Below are 16198 nucleotides of genomic sequence, written 5' to 3' on the forward strand. Positions count from 1 at the left end.
CTACATGATTTCTAATAATTGGTAAGAGTTATGAAATTTGCATTGGCAATTCAGTCTTTTAAGGTTTCACTTTAGGATCATAATATAGCCCTTTTGTAAAACACACTCCCTCAGTTCTTTTTCTGACCTTGTCACATATTTTGCACAAATCTAAACATATTTCTAGATATAAGATCAATCTCACAAAATCAGAATGGTTGGGCATACCATAGCTGAAAAGAATGAGCTGGAACGAAAATGAACCAGAAATCAGGCCCTACTATGCATCTGGAAATTTGGGGTTGGAGAAGATCTTGAATTATTTGGTGGAGGGTGAATCATAAAAAATTATCATCGACAGTAGGAGATATTGCCACTTCAGCAATCATCACCTTTATTCTCAGTTGGGCAGAATTGCATTAACTTTCTCGAGGCGCTCCCTTATTCCGATAGAGACGGTTGGACATCTGTCGGGCCCGATTCTATACCCGACAGAACACACGAATTATCATCGTTCCCATTTTCCACAGGAATAAACGGGAGGAACGTCGTGTGTGAGGGAGGAAGAGCCGGGGGCTTTCCAAAGTTTTATTCCCCGCTTCAGGACTGAGCCGGCCGGGGCTCGGGGCTCTCCCCGCTCCTCTCTCCCGAGCCTCAGGGCCGCCCTCAGGCCAGGCCCCCTCGCCCCTCTGCGCGCCGCCTTTCGCAGCAAGGCAGCCATTGCTACTCCCGCCTGAAGCAGGCCCGGAGGGAAGCGGCCCCTCGGGCGAAGCCCGCCCGGGAGGGCCGCCTTCCCCTTCCCGCCGCCGCCGCCTCGCCCACCTCACAGGGTTGGCGCGAGGGCAAAATGGCGGCGGGCCGGGGAGCGCCCCTGACAGGAAAGCGGCTCCCTTGAGCGGCCCGAGGAAAGGCTGTCCCCGCCTTCCCTGGCCTGGCAGGGCGGAGCCTGGCGGAGACGGCCGGGCCGAGCGATGGCGGAGGCGGCGCTGGACGCCCTGGCGGCGCGGCTGGGCCAGGCCGCGGCGCCCTCGGTCGGCCTGGAGACGGCGCGGCAGCTGGCGGAGCTCTTGCGGGAGGCGGGCCACAGGTAGGGCTGCTGCGGCAGGAGCGCGCCGGGGAGCGCCGCCCGGGCCTCCCTCGCAGGGGACGGAGCGGGCTGCGGTGGCCGCCTTGGCGCCTCCAGGATGCTGCAGGGCCGCCACTCACCTGCCAAGGGCGCTGCTGGCCCAGCGGCGCAGTCCGATCGCCCGACCGCCCCCCTGGGCTGCCAGTGGACGCGGGAGCCGCGGAACCTCCGGCCACTGGGCCTGGGGGCAGCCGGGCTTTCCCGGCTGGGCTCTGCCCGGAGAGCGTGAATGAGGGGCGGCCGGGGCGTGAATGGGGGGCGGCCAAGAAGGGCCGGGGCATCCTTTCCTCTCCTCCCGCTTGGAACAACAGGAGCCGCTCAGAGCTGGGCGAACGCTGCGGGCCCCAGAGACTCACTCAGGGGCTCTGCCGCAGACTCTTCGGAGCACTCGCCCCATGTTCAAGCCTGGTAGTTCTTGTGGCAGGTGGTGCTCACCTTGAAAGGGGATGGGTCAAGTGTAGCATGCCTCTACCATCAATTAGGAAAGTATTTTTCTTTGTCTTTACATCATCATCATCATCATCAATCAGTCCTTTGATCCAGAGGAGTTAGCCCTGTTAGTCTGTAGTTGCAAAATAGTAAAGAGTCCAGAAGCACCTTAAAGACTAACCAACTTTACTGTAGTATAAGCTTTTGAGAACCACAGCTCTCTTTGTCATCTGAAGAAGAGAGATGAGGTTAGTCTTAAAAGCGCTGCTGGACTCTTTACGATTAATCAGTCCTTTATTGGCCTAAAAATACATAAAGTGATGCATGATATACAGATGGCATTACAGTTACAAATAAATAAATATACCAAATAAATGAATATACCAAATAAATGAATATACCAATCTTTATATAGAGTAGAAGGTAGCTGTAGATGGTTCTAATGCTAATCCAACCGCAGTACTTTGTATGCTCAGTTTCATTTTAAGTGGTCGTAACTCCAAGACTAAAAATAGGCCATGTAGCCTGATTTTAGGTAAACCAATAACACTCATACCCTACCACAAATTTTGTTAGTCTTATAGGTGCTACTGGACTCTTGCTCTTTTCTACTGCTACAGACAGACAAACACGGCTACCCAACTTGATCTACTTGCAATATTGTGTCAATTCTCTTATCTAGTCCTAGATGATGAAAGTGAAAAGAGGCCATTCTGAGTCCAAGGATGGTTGTTTATTGAATCCAAAGTTGTTCATGCTACCACTGTGGAAGTAGATAAAGACGTATCTGGACTGTCCTGTTTGGATAGCAATGAAATGTTTGACAAAATTAGGGCACTGGGGTTGTATGCACAATCTATGTCCTGTTTTTATTTCTGTGCAAATGAATTTGTTTATTTTTTATTGTGTCCAGTTTGTGCATAGCCTAATGTCTGGCTTCCAAAAAATGGTTGATGTTCCTGGCAATAAATAATGAATGGAGATTAATTAAAGGACAGGAGAGGTCTAAAGGGGTTGACTCAATTCAGTTCCACTTTGCAACATGATTTCCAGACTCTTGAATCCCGTTTTGTTCTTAATTGGGATTCAGTCAGCTCAGATCTCTGGCCTCAGCATGTCTGTGTTCCACCATTCATATCTGGGCTGGAGCTGGCATAGCTGCACACCTGCTGAGGCCGTTTGTTAAATGTTTAAGGAGCCACTGGGTTCCTGTTTTATTTTGCTGCAATAGACTAATGTGGCAACCCACCTGGAATTCTTGTGTCCTAGTCAGAGAGGTGCAGGTGAGAGCTGAGCAGCCCCTCTTTCTGGCTCTTTTCATCCCTGCTGCTGCCCATCTCACAGGATTTAGAGAACGTGAAGTTGTCAGGGGAAGTGGGTGGAACGAAGCGGATGAGGCAGTGATGACGCATTTAGTATCAGGGAGTCCAAAATACTAATCCATGGAGGAGTCTACTTGCTGCCCTCTGTGTGATCTGACCTTCCTCATCCCTTTCTCTTCTGGGAGTAGGTAATTTTGCTGTGTTTCTGTGTGATTGGATCACTTGTGATCCACAAAGGCAGCAGCACTACCTTCCCTCTGAAGCGGTACACTTTGAACAATGACTTGGGCAAAAAACACCAAGTGTGGGCTCCCATGCAGGGAGCTTGTTCTTAACATACTCACAAAAATGAATCTCTTGGAGCATAAAACTGAAGCATGCTTCCAGTTTTTATTTGGGAAAATGGGCTTCAGCTACGGGAAATGCTGATAATTTGCATCATATTCTTCATTTAAATTATAGTACTAGATCTTGAACAACTCATATTTTTATAAAGTGTCTTTACCCGTTTTATAAATCAGGACCTTTTGAAGCCTGAAAAAACACTTGAATTCCTGGATGGCTACATTTTTAAAGCCCATATAACTTTTCAGCTGGTGTCTTTCCTCTATACTGCTTAGATCAAAACAACATGGATTTTTAAACATTTATTTTAATGAACTGTGTGTGGTACAAAGAGCATTATCTTCCTTTTATGCAAGTCTTTTATCCCTGTGTTGATAATACTATTAATTTCATGTATATATAATTTTTCATTTCAGAGAAAAAGCAAAAGAGAACGTGTTCCAAAATCTCCTGAAAATTTTGAGGAAAGCAACAAGTGAAGTTGATGTAGCCTGCAAGGATGCCAGCGCGCTGGCTCATCTGGACTGCCATTTACTGCTGCTCTCTGAATGCTTCCGATGCCTACGGAATGCCTGTGTTCAGTGTCCCAATAATCAGAACGTTATGAGGTACAGTTGTACAATGCTTAAGGAGATTTTTTTATCCCTCTTGCCAGAAAAAAAGCCCCAAACACTTCCTTTGTAGAACACATCAAACATTGCTTGGTACTGCTTTCTACCTTTTAAAATTAACTTTCTAAATGCCCTGTGCAGTTTGTATCCTGTGTCCTGTGCAGATGTACATAGGAATAAACACCATTGAATCAAGGTAGGAGTTGATTCTGAGTAGGCATACGTAGGATTGTATTATAAGTGCTGTCTTGCAACAAAATAATAGTAGCTGTCTGGTATGTTCATAGTATTTTTGAATTATGTGGACTTGTATGTACAGATTAGATCCAGACCAAATTTTCTGCTAATTGGGGGGTGGGTGGGTATAATTTCTGCCCGTTTCCCCTTCCTGCTGCATGCAGATCCACAATTTGGCCCTCAGGCCATTCCTGAGGGTTCCTGCTCCACAGGAGCAGCGTTTGGGGGAGCTCTAAGGGCTGAAGAGGGAGGCAAGAAAGTTCTGTTCTGCTGCACATCTATCAACAGAATATTTAGTTGATCCAACCTGATGTGTGAGAAAGTGCTGGGAATTTCTCTCTTCCCTCCCTGTCCTTTTAATTGAAAGAGGTGTGCTGTAGATGAGCTCAAGGATTTTCATTTATGTATTAGGGAAGAACAGTTAGAGTTAGGACCAGATATATGGGGTCAGTTTGTGCTGCTGAATGTGTGGACCTGAGTCTATTGACATTGGTGGTTCCTGAGGGGGTAGTGAGGCAAAAGCTGTACAGACTTGTAGCTTATTCACACGTGCAAGGCATGTAGTACAGCCTTCAACTCCTGTACTTGCAGCATGTGAACTAACACAGTGAGTCAAAGAAATTGACATGTGATGAATGATAGTTCTCCAGTGCTTGCGTGCCTTGGTTCTTCAGAGGCTCAGTTGCTGAAAGCAATTTTAGTGGTGCTTTTTTCAGCTTTAAATACACTTTATTAAAACAGAGAAAAATTGTACAATAGCAACTTAAAAACAACATACATGAGAAGTTAGAAATCAAAACATTGAGAGACATTAAATGTTAAAGTATACACAAGAATTACTAACTAATTAAAGAACAATGGGTCAACTAACTTTACAATCATGGATAGAACTACAGCTAACAATATATCTACTTCATAAAAGAAGGAACTGTTTGGGGTGCAATGCTTCATCCACAAGTGAGGGTAGGGGCAAAACACCAAAGTATGTATGTATGTATGTATGTATGTATGTATGTATGTATGTATGTATGTATGTATGTATGTGCTTTCTCATTGAGACTCAAGGTGGATTCCACAGAGTAAGTGAATATAATCAGTGGCTGGAGCATTTAATAACCAGTATATATGGATTACAGAAATTTTAAACCAAGCTTAAATCCGACACCTCCAACCTGTGGTGACCCTATGAATGAAAGAGCTCCGGAATGTCCTATGAAGGGATAGAAAATCTTGAAAAATTTCCATTTCCTCATTGTCAACTTTAAAATTTTATAATCCCTCAGTAGTTGTTACCTTTGTCTTCTTGATGTTCAGTTGTAATTCTGCTTTGGCACTTTCTCCTTTAACCTTCATCAGTAGTTATTTCAACTCTTCACTATTTTCCGCCAGTAATGTGGTGTCATCTGTATATCTTCCACTAATTTTCACTCCACCTTCCTTCCATCAATTTTCACTCCACCTTCTAGATCTAATCCAGCTTTCCTTATGATATACTCCGCATAGAGGTTGAACAGGTAGGGAGATAATATGCATCCTTGTCTGACACTTTTGCCAATTGGAAACCATTGTTTCCCCATATTCTGTCCTGATGGTAGCCTCTTGTCCAGAGTACAGGTTGCGCATCAAAACAATCAGATGTTCTGGCACCCCCATTTCTTTTAAGACTCTCCATAGCTTTTCATGATCCACACAGTCAAAGGCTTTACTGTAATCTATAAAACACAGGCTGATTTTTTTCTGAAATTCCCTGGTATGTTCCATTAGCCATTGTAAATTTGCAATGTGATCTCCTTTCTGGATTACTTTTCTGAATCCAGCTTGAACATCTGGCATTTCTCGTTCCATATACAGTCAGCAGGGCTTTTTTTCTGGGAAACGAGGTGGTGGAACTCAGTGGGTTCCCCTTGGAGAAAATGGTCACATGGCTGGTGGCCCCGCCCCCTGATCTCCAGACAGAGGGGAGTTTAGATTGCCCTCCGCACCACCAGCGGTGTGGAGGGCAATCTCAACTGCCCTCTGTCTGGAGGTCAGGGGGCGGGGCCACCAGCCATGTGACCATTTTCAAGAGGTTCTGGAACTCCGTTCCACCGCGTTCCCGCTGAAAAAAGGCCTGACAGTAAGAGTCTTTGCTGTAGCATTTTGATCATCACCCAGTCGGAGCATAAGTACATCAAGAGGCAGTACCCACTACTATAGTCCACTGTTGCCCATCCTGTCAGTTGGGACCCAGAAATGGGTCACAAAGCCTCTGAAAGTGGGTCACAGGCCAGCCCTCCCTAATGGACAGCCCTGCTTTTGCATTGCTCTTCCTCCCTGCTAGCATCTCACATTCCTACTTCCTCCACCCTTTGCAACAGTAATGAAGGGGGTGGGGAGCCTTCCAGCAACTAGTAACATTTACATTTTCCTATGTAGAATAAAAATTCTGTAGGAAAATCACCATGTATGAAGTGGCTCCTATAAGATCCAACTTCAGTGTTTAATTTGTGGCACGGTTTTGGCTTGTATTTTCGAAACTAAGACCTGACCCTGGACACAGTATCTTTCATGTTATACATTAGTTGGTTTTTTTTTCTTCACTGCATATGCATATTCATTAATAAAGAATCAAGTAAAATGTGCTCTGATGGTTACTAGTGAGTTTCTTAGAATCTTAAAGGGGAGTAGAGGGAATAATGGAGAAGAAGAGGGTGGACAAAGGCTGGAATATGGCCCTCATATGCAAAGGCTGTGTACTTTGGCATGCCAATTCCCTGGGGTTCATAATAGGATGTGGTTTTGTTGGTTTCTCAAAAACACACAGTTGGCTACTATAAAGAACGGAATGGTGAACTAGATGGGTGCCAAAGTCATGCTTGGCCCAGGGCACCAGAAAACCTCGGGCTGACCCTGATTGGGTCACTGTCCCAAGTGATTTGAACTTGTGAGTCATGATATCCACAAGCGTTGTCTCTGCTGTTGTCTACAGTCCCTGTCCCCTTTTCAAAGTATCTCTCTGAGCCATTTCTTGCAGCACAATCCTATTAAATGCATAAGAAAGCCTTCCTAAATGATTCAGGAAGAAGAGATCAGCTTTCCTGACCTCTTCCGGCAGGTGTTCTATAAGCTGGGGATCACCACAGAGAATGCACATGTATGGGCAGCTGTTGATTTTGATGAATTGAAGGCTGGTGTCTGCGGAAGGCCCTTTTCAGATGAGTGAAGCTGTTGAGGGGGAGCATTTGAAGAGAAGTCTTCCTGTAGACATGAAGGGCCAAGACCATAAATGGTTTTGTATGGAATAGTCAAAGCCTTTAAGTGAGCCTGGTAACTTATTGATAGCCAATGGAGTGACTGCAGAATGGGAGTAATATTTATGTTCTGCTTAGCTCCTGACAATAATTGAGCTGTGTGTTCTCACCGGCTGGGGTCTCTGAATTGACTTTGAGGGGAGCCCTATGTAGAGTGCATTACAGTAGTCTAGTTTTGATGTAAATGTAATGTGAATCCAGGTGGCTAGATCAGCTATGTCAACGCGGAGGGCAGTCTTCCAGGCTAGTATGAATTGGAAGATGGCCTTTTTTTGGCAGCTGCATAAATTTGCATTTCTAGCATCAACGCTGGATCTGGTATAACCTCTAAGCTCTTAATTGACTCTGCAACTGACTGCCATTGAAGGTGGGGAGTACGTCTTCAATACCTCTGCCTTCCCACCAATACCACTTCTGTCTTGTTTGGAATAAACTTTAATTTGTTCACTTCAGCCAAATAGCCATTACATTCAAGTAGCGACCTAAAACCTCTACTGCATCACCAGGGAATTTGGATAGAGAGATATAGAGGTGGATGTCATTGATGACATCCAGTTCTTTAGCTACGAATGGTTTCTCCTACAGGCTTTACATAACAGTTGTATAACATGCGGGGCAAGATTGCATCCTGTGATAACTCCTACACTGAAGACAGCAGGTCCCGGGTGTGGCTTTGATTCCCAAGGGAATGGAAGCATTTTAGGAGAGCTCTGTCCTCAACCCTTAATCCCCTGTAAAATAAATACTCCTGTACTAAAAAAATCCTTACTATGGTAAAACAAGCCTCTAAGAAAAAGAAGTGACAGTCTAAAATTGTTAAAGACTTAGAGCGCTATTTTTCTGACACGAGAAACTCCAAGCAGGTGAGGAACAACAGTGAAGAACAGCATAAAATGGCTGCCGAGAGAACAGAAATTGCTGAGGCGCAGGTAACTCCCTCAGAAATTACTCTCGATCCCCAGTTGCAGTATTTGGAACAAAGATTATCGAATCAAATGGCCAAACGGTTACAACCTCTAGCAAATCAATTATCAGAAATAAGAATAGAACTGAATAAAACAAACCAGAAATCAGAAATGGCTCTAAATTTGTGTCAGGAATCTCAAAGTGATATAAAAGATCTTCAGCACCTGACTGAGTCTCACCGGGAAAGAATTCTCAGTCTTGAGATAAAAGCCCGGCAAAGGAATTTAAAGCTAAGGGGGGTGGACGACTCATTTGCCACCAGTGAAAATCTGAAGGCAGCCCTGACAATGTGGCTAGTCAAACACTTCAAGCTGGGAGAGGATGCCCCCCCTTCATTAACAAAGCCTACAGAGTCGGCTCAGAGAGGCTCTTCAGAAACAAGCCAGGCCCAAGGGACAGTATAATCGAGTTTTCAGAAGACTCAATGCGACTGAAAATACTGCAAGAAGCCAGAAGTAAGGGCTTTATCCCTCTTAAAGGAGCCTCAATACTCATTTTTGAAGACCTGCCTAAAGAAACCTTGACAAAACGAAAAGAACTGAAACCTATAACTGAAGCTCTTAGAAAATCTAACATACGCTACAAGTGGTTGAATTACTGCAAAGTGTTAGTGATTATTCAAGGCAAGCAATACACAGCATCGGATTTAGAAACGGGGGTGGAGCTTCTGACTGCATTGGGAATAGAAACACCCATGGATGTCAGCAGAAACAGCAACAAGAGGAAGCAGCCGTTAACTCCGTCACCCCCACAAGGGAGCAAGATCCCAATATGAGGCATTTAAAGCAAGCTTTAAACATTTATATATAAAGAATGAGAGACTTATAGTTGTGATTTAATAGGAGTTAGGGGGAGTGAGATATTTAAACGGGTATGATCACGGGTTTGGGGGGGGAAACGTAGACTTGGCAACCGCCGTGACCTGGGCCTGCATCGATAGGGAGGCATCCAGGAGCACGCCCAGACTCTTCACCACTGGCAAAGTTGCCAGTGGTGTCCCATCCAGGGCAAGGCGCTGGATCCCAACATCTGGCAGCCCCTGTCCCAGCTGCAGGACCTCCATCTTCACCGGGTTCAATTTCAGCCTGCTCTGTTTCAACCATGCCGTCACAGCCTCCAGAGCTCTGGCAAGATTGTCTGGAGCCGTGTCTGGCCGGCCGTCCATCAACAGAAAAAGCTGAGTGTCATCCGCGTATTGATGACAGCCCAGCCCAAACCTCCACACCAACTGGGTGAGGGGGCGCATGTAGATGTTAAATAACATCGGGGAGAGTATCCTGAGTACTTGCAGGATTTAATAATTTGATTAATAATTACATAACTATTGTCTTAAATACATTAAGAAATTGATTAATATTTATATACCTATTGAATTAATTACAGTGATTAATTACTTGATTAATTATTATATAACTGTTTGATCCTGAGGAGTTAGCCGTGTTAGTCTGTAGTAGCAAAATCAAAAAGAGTCCAGTAGCACCTTTAAGACTAACCAATTTTATTATAGCATAAGCTTTCGAGAATCAAGTTCTCTTCATCAGATGCCTGATCAAAACTGATCAAACCAGTTTTGATCAGGCATCTGATGAAGAGAACTTGATTCTCGAAAGCTTATGCTATAATAAAATTGATAACTGAGTAGCTACAGAATTATTTATATTACCAAAGTACATTTCTTCCATATTATATTATATTATATTATATATAGATATATATTTTAAATATTTAAATAGTAACCAATCAGTTTATCATACTATTTAATTGTAATATTGTTATCAATTGTTGTAATAGGAAACGTTTTAAGCGTTGTTAACTACGAGTTAGGAGTTAATATTAAGTACTGGGGACGTTCATACAGTTTATATACATATTAAGACAGAAAAGATTCAGTGAAATGCAAGGAGTACTGGGTTAAAGAGATCTTAAATATTTGTGTCAACAGTTTTATAACAGGGTGTTTTCAATATTGGTTTTAGGCGTTCTATTTTTTGCTTACACTCTAGCAGACATTTATTGGAATTGTGTTGATAACAAACAAGGTTAGCTTTGCTAATTTTTGACTTTATTATTAGAGGGGATCGTTTTTAAACAAGTTGGGTTAGGGTAGTTAATTTGGACAAATCAAGACAACACTACTGCCTCAGTTTACAATCGTTAGTGTTGTAAAATAAGAAACAATTGTTATCACAGTTAGGTAGTTTCTCATTAGACATATTTGAATAATTAAATAAATAAAGTACAATAATAAATAAATACAAAATAAGATCCCCTTGGTGGGTTAGAATAATTCTGGGTCCTATCACTTTATAAGGGTATTTTAAAGCATAGTATACTCTGTTACAAGTACATTGGGAGTACTAAATAGAAAATTGTATAACTCTTTTAAAAGAGGACAAGAGTGCATGATGTGCTCTTGTCAGGGCGTGCCGCCGCTGCCGCTGGGTGTGGCCCTGGGCGGTCTGCTCCTGACGTCATAGGGGGGCCAGGGATGCTGCAGGACCCTGCTCTGTGGAAGGAGGGGCGGTATACCTCACCCAGACTCCCTCTCAGTCCACTCGCTGGCCTGCTCAACCTGGCCTGCTTGCCCCCTGTGTCCTTCTTCATCCCCTCCTTCCAGAACTCTCCTCCAAACCTCCACTCTTGCATTGCACCGTCCTCACTCCACATCATCACTCCTCATTCACACCCACCACCACAGGGCTCTTCCCAGCCAGCTTTTATAGGGCTTCCTTCTACTGTCCCACCCCTCTTCCAGCCTGGTCTTGGGCTGCACCAAGCAGTTGCAGCTGGGGTAGCTGATCTGGCCCCACTGACCAGCACCAGCTGTGCCTTGTTCCCTGGCTGCCCAGCCTCCCTGCCTTGGCTGATTGCTGAAGGCCTGTCCAGCTGCAGTTCCCTGGCTAGCAGCCCGGCCTCCCTGGCTGAGCTGATGGCTGAAGGTGGGTCCAGCTGCGGCTCCTTGGCTGGTTGCCCAGGGCTTCATGCCGAGTGCCTCCACTAGCCCCACCTGGAGCGGCTTGGCTTTTGGCAACTCCTGGGCCAGGCTACTATTTTCTAGCTGGGGCATGGCTTTGGGTTGTTGGGGCTGCTGCTGCTTCTCCTCCTCAGGTAAGGCCTTTGGGTGGGTGACTGCTGGGCCCCCAATCCCTCTGCCCTTGCCCCCTTCCACCTTGCTTAGTCCCCTTTCTTTTCCTAGGGGAGTGGGACTCGCTGGCCTCTCTCTGTCTCCCCCTGCCTCCTGAGGCCCTGGGCCTTTGCCCCTTGCCCCTGGCACTGGCAGGTTCTGGCCCCATTTGCCCATGGGAGGGGTTGGCCTGCTGTCCCCCAGCTGCCCCCTCTGCCTGCCAATCAGACCGGTTGACCTGCTGTCAGCTGGCCGACCAGTTGACCTGCTGTCTGCTGGCTGACCAGTTGACCTGCTGGCTGCTGGCTGCCCCCTCTGTATGCCTGTCCGCCCAGTTGACCTGCTGTTCCCTCCTACCAAGTCTGGGGGCTGGGACCCAGACCCCGGACACACACCCCCGCTTGGCTTTGAGTTGTGGGGGTCCGGTTCAGTCTCGAACATGCGGGACATGAAGTCTGCGTCCACATGCTGTGCCCCCTGGCGGTATTTGATGGTAAATTGGAAGGGTAGGAGGGAGAGGTACCACCGCAGCACCCTGGGATTGTGCGCCTTCATGCGGTGGAGCCACTGCAGGGGCGCATGGTCCGTCAGCAGTACAAAGGGGTTGTTGGCCAGGTAGTACTGCAGGGCCCCCACTGCCCACTTGACTGCTAGGGCCTCCCGCTCCACTGTGGCATAGCGCTTCTCTGCGGGCTGTAGCTTCCGACTCAGGAAGAGAATGGGGACGTCTACTCCATCACGCTCCTGAGTCAGCACAGCCCCGAGGCTGGTGTCTGAAGCGTCTGTGGCCAGCGTGAAGGGTCGGTCAAAGTCCGGGTTCCACAGGGCGGTGGCGTTAGAGAGGGCTGACCGCAGGTCTCGGAAGGCCACCTCTAGTTCTGGGGTCCACCGGACTTGGTTGGGCATCCCCTTCCTTAAGCAGTCTGTCAGAGGTGCCGCTCGGGAGGCAAAGTGGGGGATGAACCACCCATAATACCCCAGCAGTCCCAAGAAACGCCGGACCTGCTTCTTGGTCTGGGGCTGTGGGGCATCGGCTATAGAGGCCACCTTGTCCGGCGGTGGTCGGACCCGTCCTCCCCCGACCACGAAGCCAAGGTACTGCAGCTCCTGGAACCCCAGATGGCTTTTCTTTGGGTTGGCCCGCAGTCCGGCCTGTTGAAGGGCTCTCAAGACTGACTCCAGGTGCTGGAGGTGGGTGGGCCAGTCCGGGCTAAAGACAATGATGTCGTCAATGTAGGCCATTGCGTATGCCCGGCACTCGCCCAGCACCTGGTCCACTAGTCGCTGGAACGTGGCTGCCGCACCATGGAGACCGAAAGGCATTTTCTTAAATTGAAAAAGACCTCGGGGGGTGGCGAACGCTGTTTTCTCCCGATCCTCAGGCCGCACGGGCACCTGCCAGTATCCCTTGGTTAAATCGAGAGCCGACAGGTAGCGAGCGGACCCCAGGTGATCCACCAGCACGTCTGCTCGGGGCATGGGATAGGCATCGAACTTGGCCACCTTATTCAGCTCTCGGTAATCAACGCAGAAGCGGGTGGTCCCGTCCGGCTTGGGCACCAAGACTATTGGACTCCTCCAGGCACTCCGTGAGGGCTCAATCACCCCCAGCTGGAGCATCTCGTCCGTCTCCTTTTCCACTGCCTCCCAGCGCTTTCTAGGGATGGGTCGCCACGTAGCCCGGGCCGCCTGCCCTGGCTCGGTTGGGATGGCATGCTGTATCAGGCTGGTGCTACCCGGTCTGCGGGAGAAGACGCCTGGTACCTGGGCCCATAGAGCCTGTAGCTGGGCCCGTTGAGTTGAGTCGAGCTGGGGGTCCACCTTGGGCTCCTCGAATTCTGGGCCTTCTGTGGTCCACGGCAGTTCACTGGACGGGAGTTCCAGGGGGTCCTCCGCCAGCTGGCACTCCTCGCTGTCCCGCTCGTACCACCTCTTCAGCAGGTTCACATGGAGCGTCCTCCGCCGGCGCCGGCCCGGCCCGCACTGCAGCTCATAAGTGGTGGGACCCAGTACCCTCCGAATTTGGTAAGGGCCCCTCCATGGGTCCCCCTCCTCCCGTGGGAACACCGAGTGGTGTACTAGGACCTTTTCTCCAACTTGGAAGGTCCTCATCCTTGCACCCCGGTCGTAGGCAGCCTTCTGCTGCGCCTGGGTGTGTGTTAGCTGGCGGTTTGCCTCTGCCTGGGACTTCTGCACCCGCTCGCGGAGCTGGCTCACATACTCCTGTATGGGGGGAGCAGGGCTGCTGGCGCGGGGACTCCACCGTTCTGCCAACCGAGAGAGCATCCCCCGTGGCTTGCGCCCATATAGCAGTTCAAAGGGGCTATAGCCGGTGGATGCCTGTGGGGTCTCCCGGAGGGTGAACATGAGGGGGTCAATGTACAGATCCCACTGGTGGGGCTTGTCCCGGGTCATCTTCCTCAGGGCTTCCTTGACGGTCTGGTTCAGACGCTCTGCCAAACCATCCGTCTGAGGGTGGTAAGCCGAGGTGAATACCTGCCGGATCCCCAAATTCTGGCAGAGTTGACGCATGGCTTTGGCACGGAACGGCCCCCCCCGGTCCGTCAAGATTTCGTCCGGCAGGCCCACCATTGCAAATAGCTTGGACAGGGCCCGTATCATCCCCGGGGTCTGCATTGTCTTTAGTGGGATGACCTCCGGAAACCGCGTAGCATAGTCCACGATCACCAGGGCAAAGCGGTGGCCCCGGGGTGTGCGCGGCAGCGGGCCGATAAAGTCCATTGCGATGCGTTGGAAGGGTGTCTCCATGACGGGCAATGGGGAGAGGGGGGCCTTTGAGGGGCGCCGTGCAGCCACCCGCTGACAGGTGGGGCATGAGCGGCAGTGGGCCTTCACGTCCGCATTCACGGAGGGCCAGAAGAACCGCTCGAGGACCTTCTTCAGGGTCTTGTGGTGCCCCAGGTGCCCGGCCCAAGCATGCTCATGGGCCATGCGGAGAACTTCCGCCCGGTAGGCTGCCGGCACCAGTAGCTGGCGGACCTCTCCCTGGCCATTTGGGGCACGGGCCAGACGGACCCAAACCTCTCCTTGCTTCTCGATGCGGGGGAGCCGCTGGGCCCTTCTCTCATCCCGCACTTGCTCCTCCTCACGAGCTGCCGTATCTCGCAGGCGCTGCAAGGACTCGTCTGCACCTTGGGCATTGCGGAACCGGCGGTCTGCTGGAGGACCTGCGGGGTCCTCGGCCTGTGGTTCGGCCACTGGTCCACGGGAAGGGCCCTCGCTGGGGTCAGCTGCCTCCTCTACCTGCAGAGCCACAGCAGCTTGGGGGGTTGCCAACGCCCCCATCGCCTCCCTGAGTAACCGGGAAAACTCAGGGGCATCTCTCCCTAGCAGCATGGGGAGGGGTAAGTGGGCCACCTTGACGACCTCTATGCGGCGGATCGCCCCCAGGTATTCCACCGTGACCCAGACCGCAGGATACGGCAGGGTGCGGCCCATCACATCTGTCACCGGGATCCAGCGGTGCACTGGGGTGGCAGCTGGGACGAGTTGGGTGTGGATCGCCGAGACTGCGCTCCCTGAGTCCAACAGGGCCTGCAGGCTCTGCCGGCCTATCCTCACGGTGGCACGCAGACTCTCTATCCTCTTGCCAGCTGGCGGGTTAATTTCCCAAGCCAACGCACATACCACTGGTGAGGAGGCTGTGGGGGTGCAGGCTTGCATCCGCTGCTCCACGGCCTGCATTAGCTCTGCCTGAGCTGTTTAGAAGGCCGCCTCCAGCTTCCTCCACATCCTGTCCAAGCATTCCTCTAGCCACAGTCTGAGGTCTGCTGGGGCTACGGCATTGGGATACATCCCTTCGACTGGCGCCTGCATCGGAACGACTTTCCCCGTACGGGCCACCAACTTGTCAGGGCGTGCCGCCGCTGCCGCTGGGTGTGGCCCTGGGCGGTCTGCTCCTGACGTCATAGGGGGGCCAGGGATGCTGCAGGACCCTGCTCTGTGGAAGGAGGGGCGGTATACCTCACCCAGACTCCCTCTCAGTCCACTCGCTGGCCTGCTCAACCTGGCCTGCTTGCCCCCTGTGTCCTTCTTCATCCCCTCCTTCCAGAACTCTCCTCCAAACCTCCACTCTTGCATTGCACCGTCCTCACTCCACATCATCACTCCTCATTCACACCCACCACCACAGGGCTCTTCCCAGCCAGCTTTTATAGGGCTTCCTTCTACTGTCCCACCCCTCTTCCAGCCTGGTCTTGGGCTGCACCAAGCAGTTGCAGCTGGGGTAGCTGATCTGGCCCCACTGACCAGCACCAGCTGTGCCTTGTTCCCTGGCTGCCCAGCCTCCCTGCCTTGGCTGATTGCTGAAGGCCTGTCCAGCTGCAGTTCCCTGGCTAGCAGCCCGGCCTCCCTGGCTGAGCTGATGGCTGAAGGTGGGTCCAGCTGCGGCTCCTTGGCTGGTTGCCCAGGGCTTCATGCCGAGTGCCTCCACTAGCCCCACCTGGAGTGGCTTGGCTTTTGGCAACTCCTGGGCCAGGCTACTATTTTCTAGCTGGGGCGTGGCTTTGGGTTGTTGGGGCTGCTGCTGCTTCTCCTCCTCAGGTAAGGCCTTTGGGTGGGTGACTGCTGGGCCCCCAATCCCTCTGCCCTTGCCCCCTTCCACCTTGCTTAGTCCCCTTTCTTTTCCTAGGGGAGTGGGACTCGCTGGCCTCTCTCTGTCTCCCCCTGCCTCCTGAGGCCCTGGGCCTTTGCCCCTTGCCCCTGGCACTGGCAGGTTCTGGCCCCATTTGCCCATGGGAGGGGTTGGC

At 50.1% G+C, this 16198-nt stretch overlaps 1 protein-coding gene across 4 annotated transcripts in view; it reads left to right on the forward strand.

Moving 5' to 3' along the window:
- Positions 1 to 823: 823 nt before the first annotated feature.
- Positions 824 to 16198, forward strand: part of ATXN10 (ataxin 10) — a 183531-nt gene continuing 168156 nt past the window's right edge. For 3 of the 4 annotated variants that reach the window (XM_055000643.1, XM_055000644.1, XM_055000645.1), the window contains exons 1-2: positions 824 to 1066; positions 3618 to 3809. In XM_055000643.1, the coding sequence (XP_054856618.1) occupies positions 951 to 1066; positions 3618 to 3809 (308 nt within the window). In that variant the 5' untranslated portion in view covers positions 824 to 950. The remainder of the gene's footprint in view (positions 1067 to 3617; positions 3810 to 16198) is intronic. The other variant, XM_055000642.1, reaches the window with a different exon arrangement.

Source organism: Eublepharis macularius, chromosome 16 (assembly GCF_028583425.1).
Source record: "Eublepharis macularius isolate TG4126 chromosome 16, MPM_Emac_v1.0, whole genome shotgun sequence".
Classification (NCBI taxonomy): domain Eukaryota; kingdom Metazoa; phylum Chordata; class Lepidosauria; order Squamata; family Eublepharidae; genus Eublepharis; species Eublepharis macularius.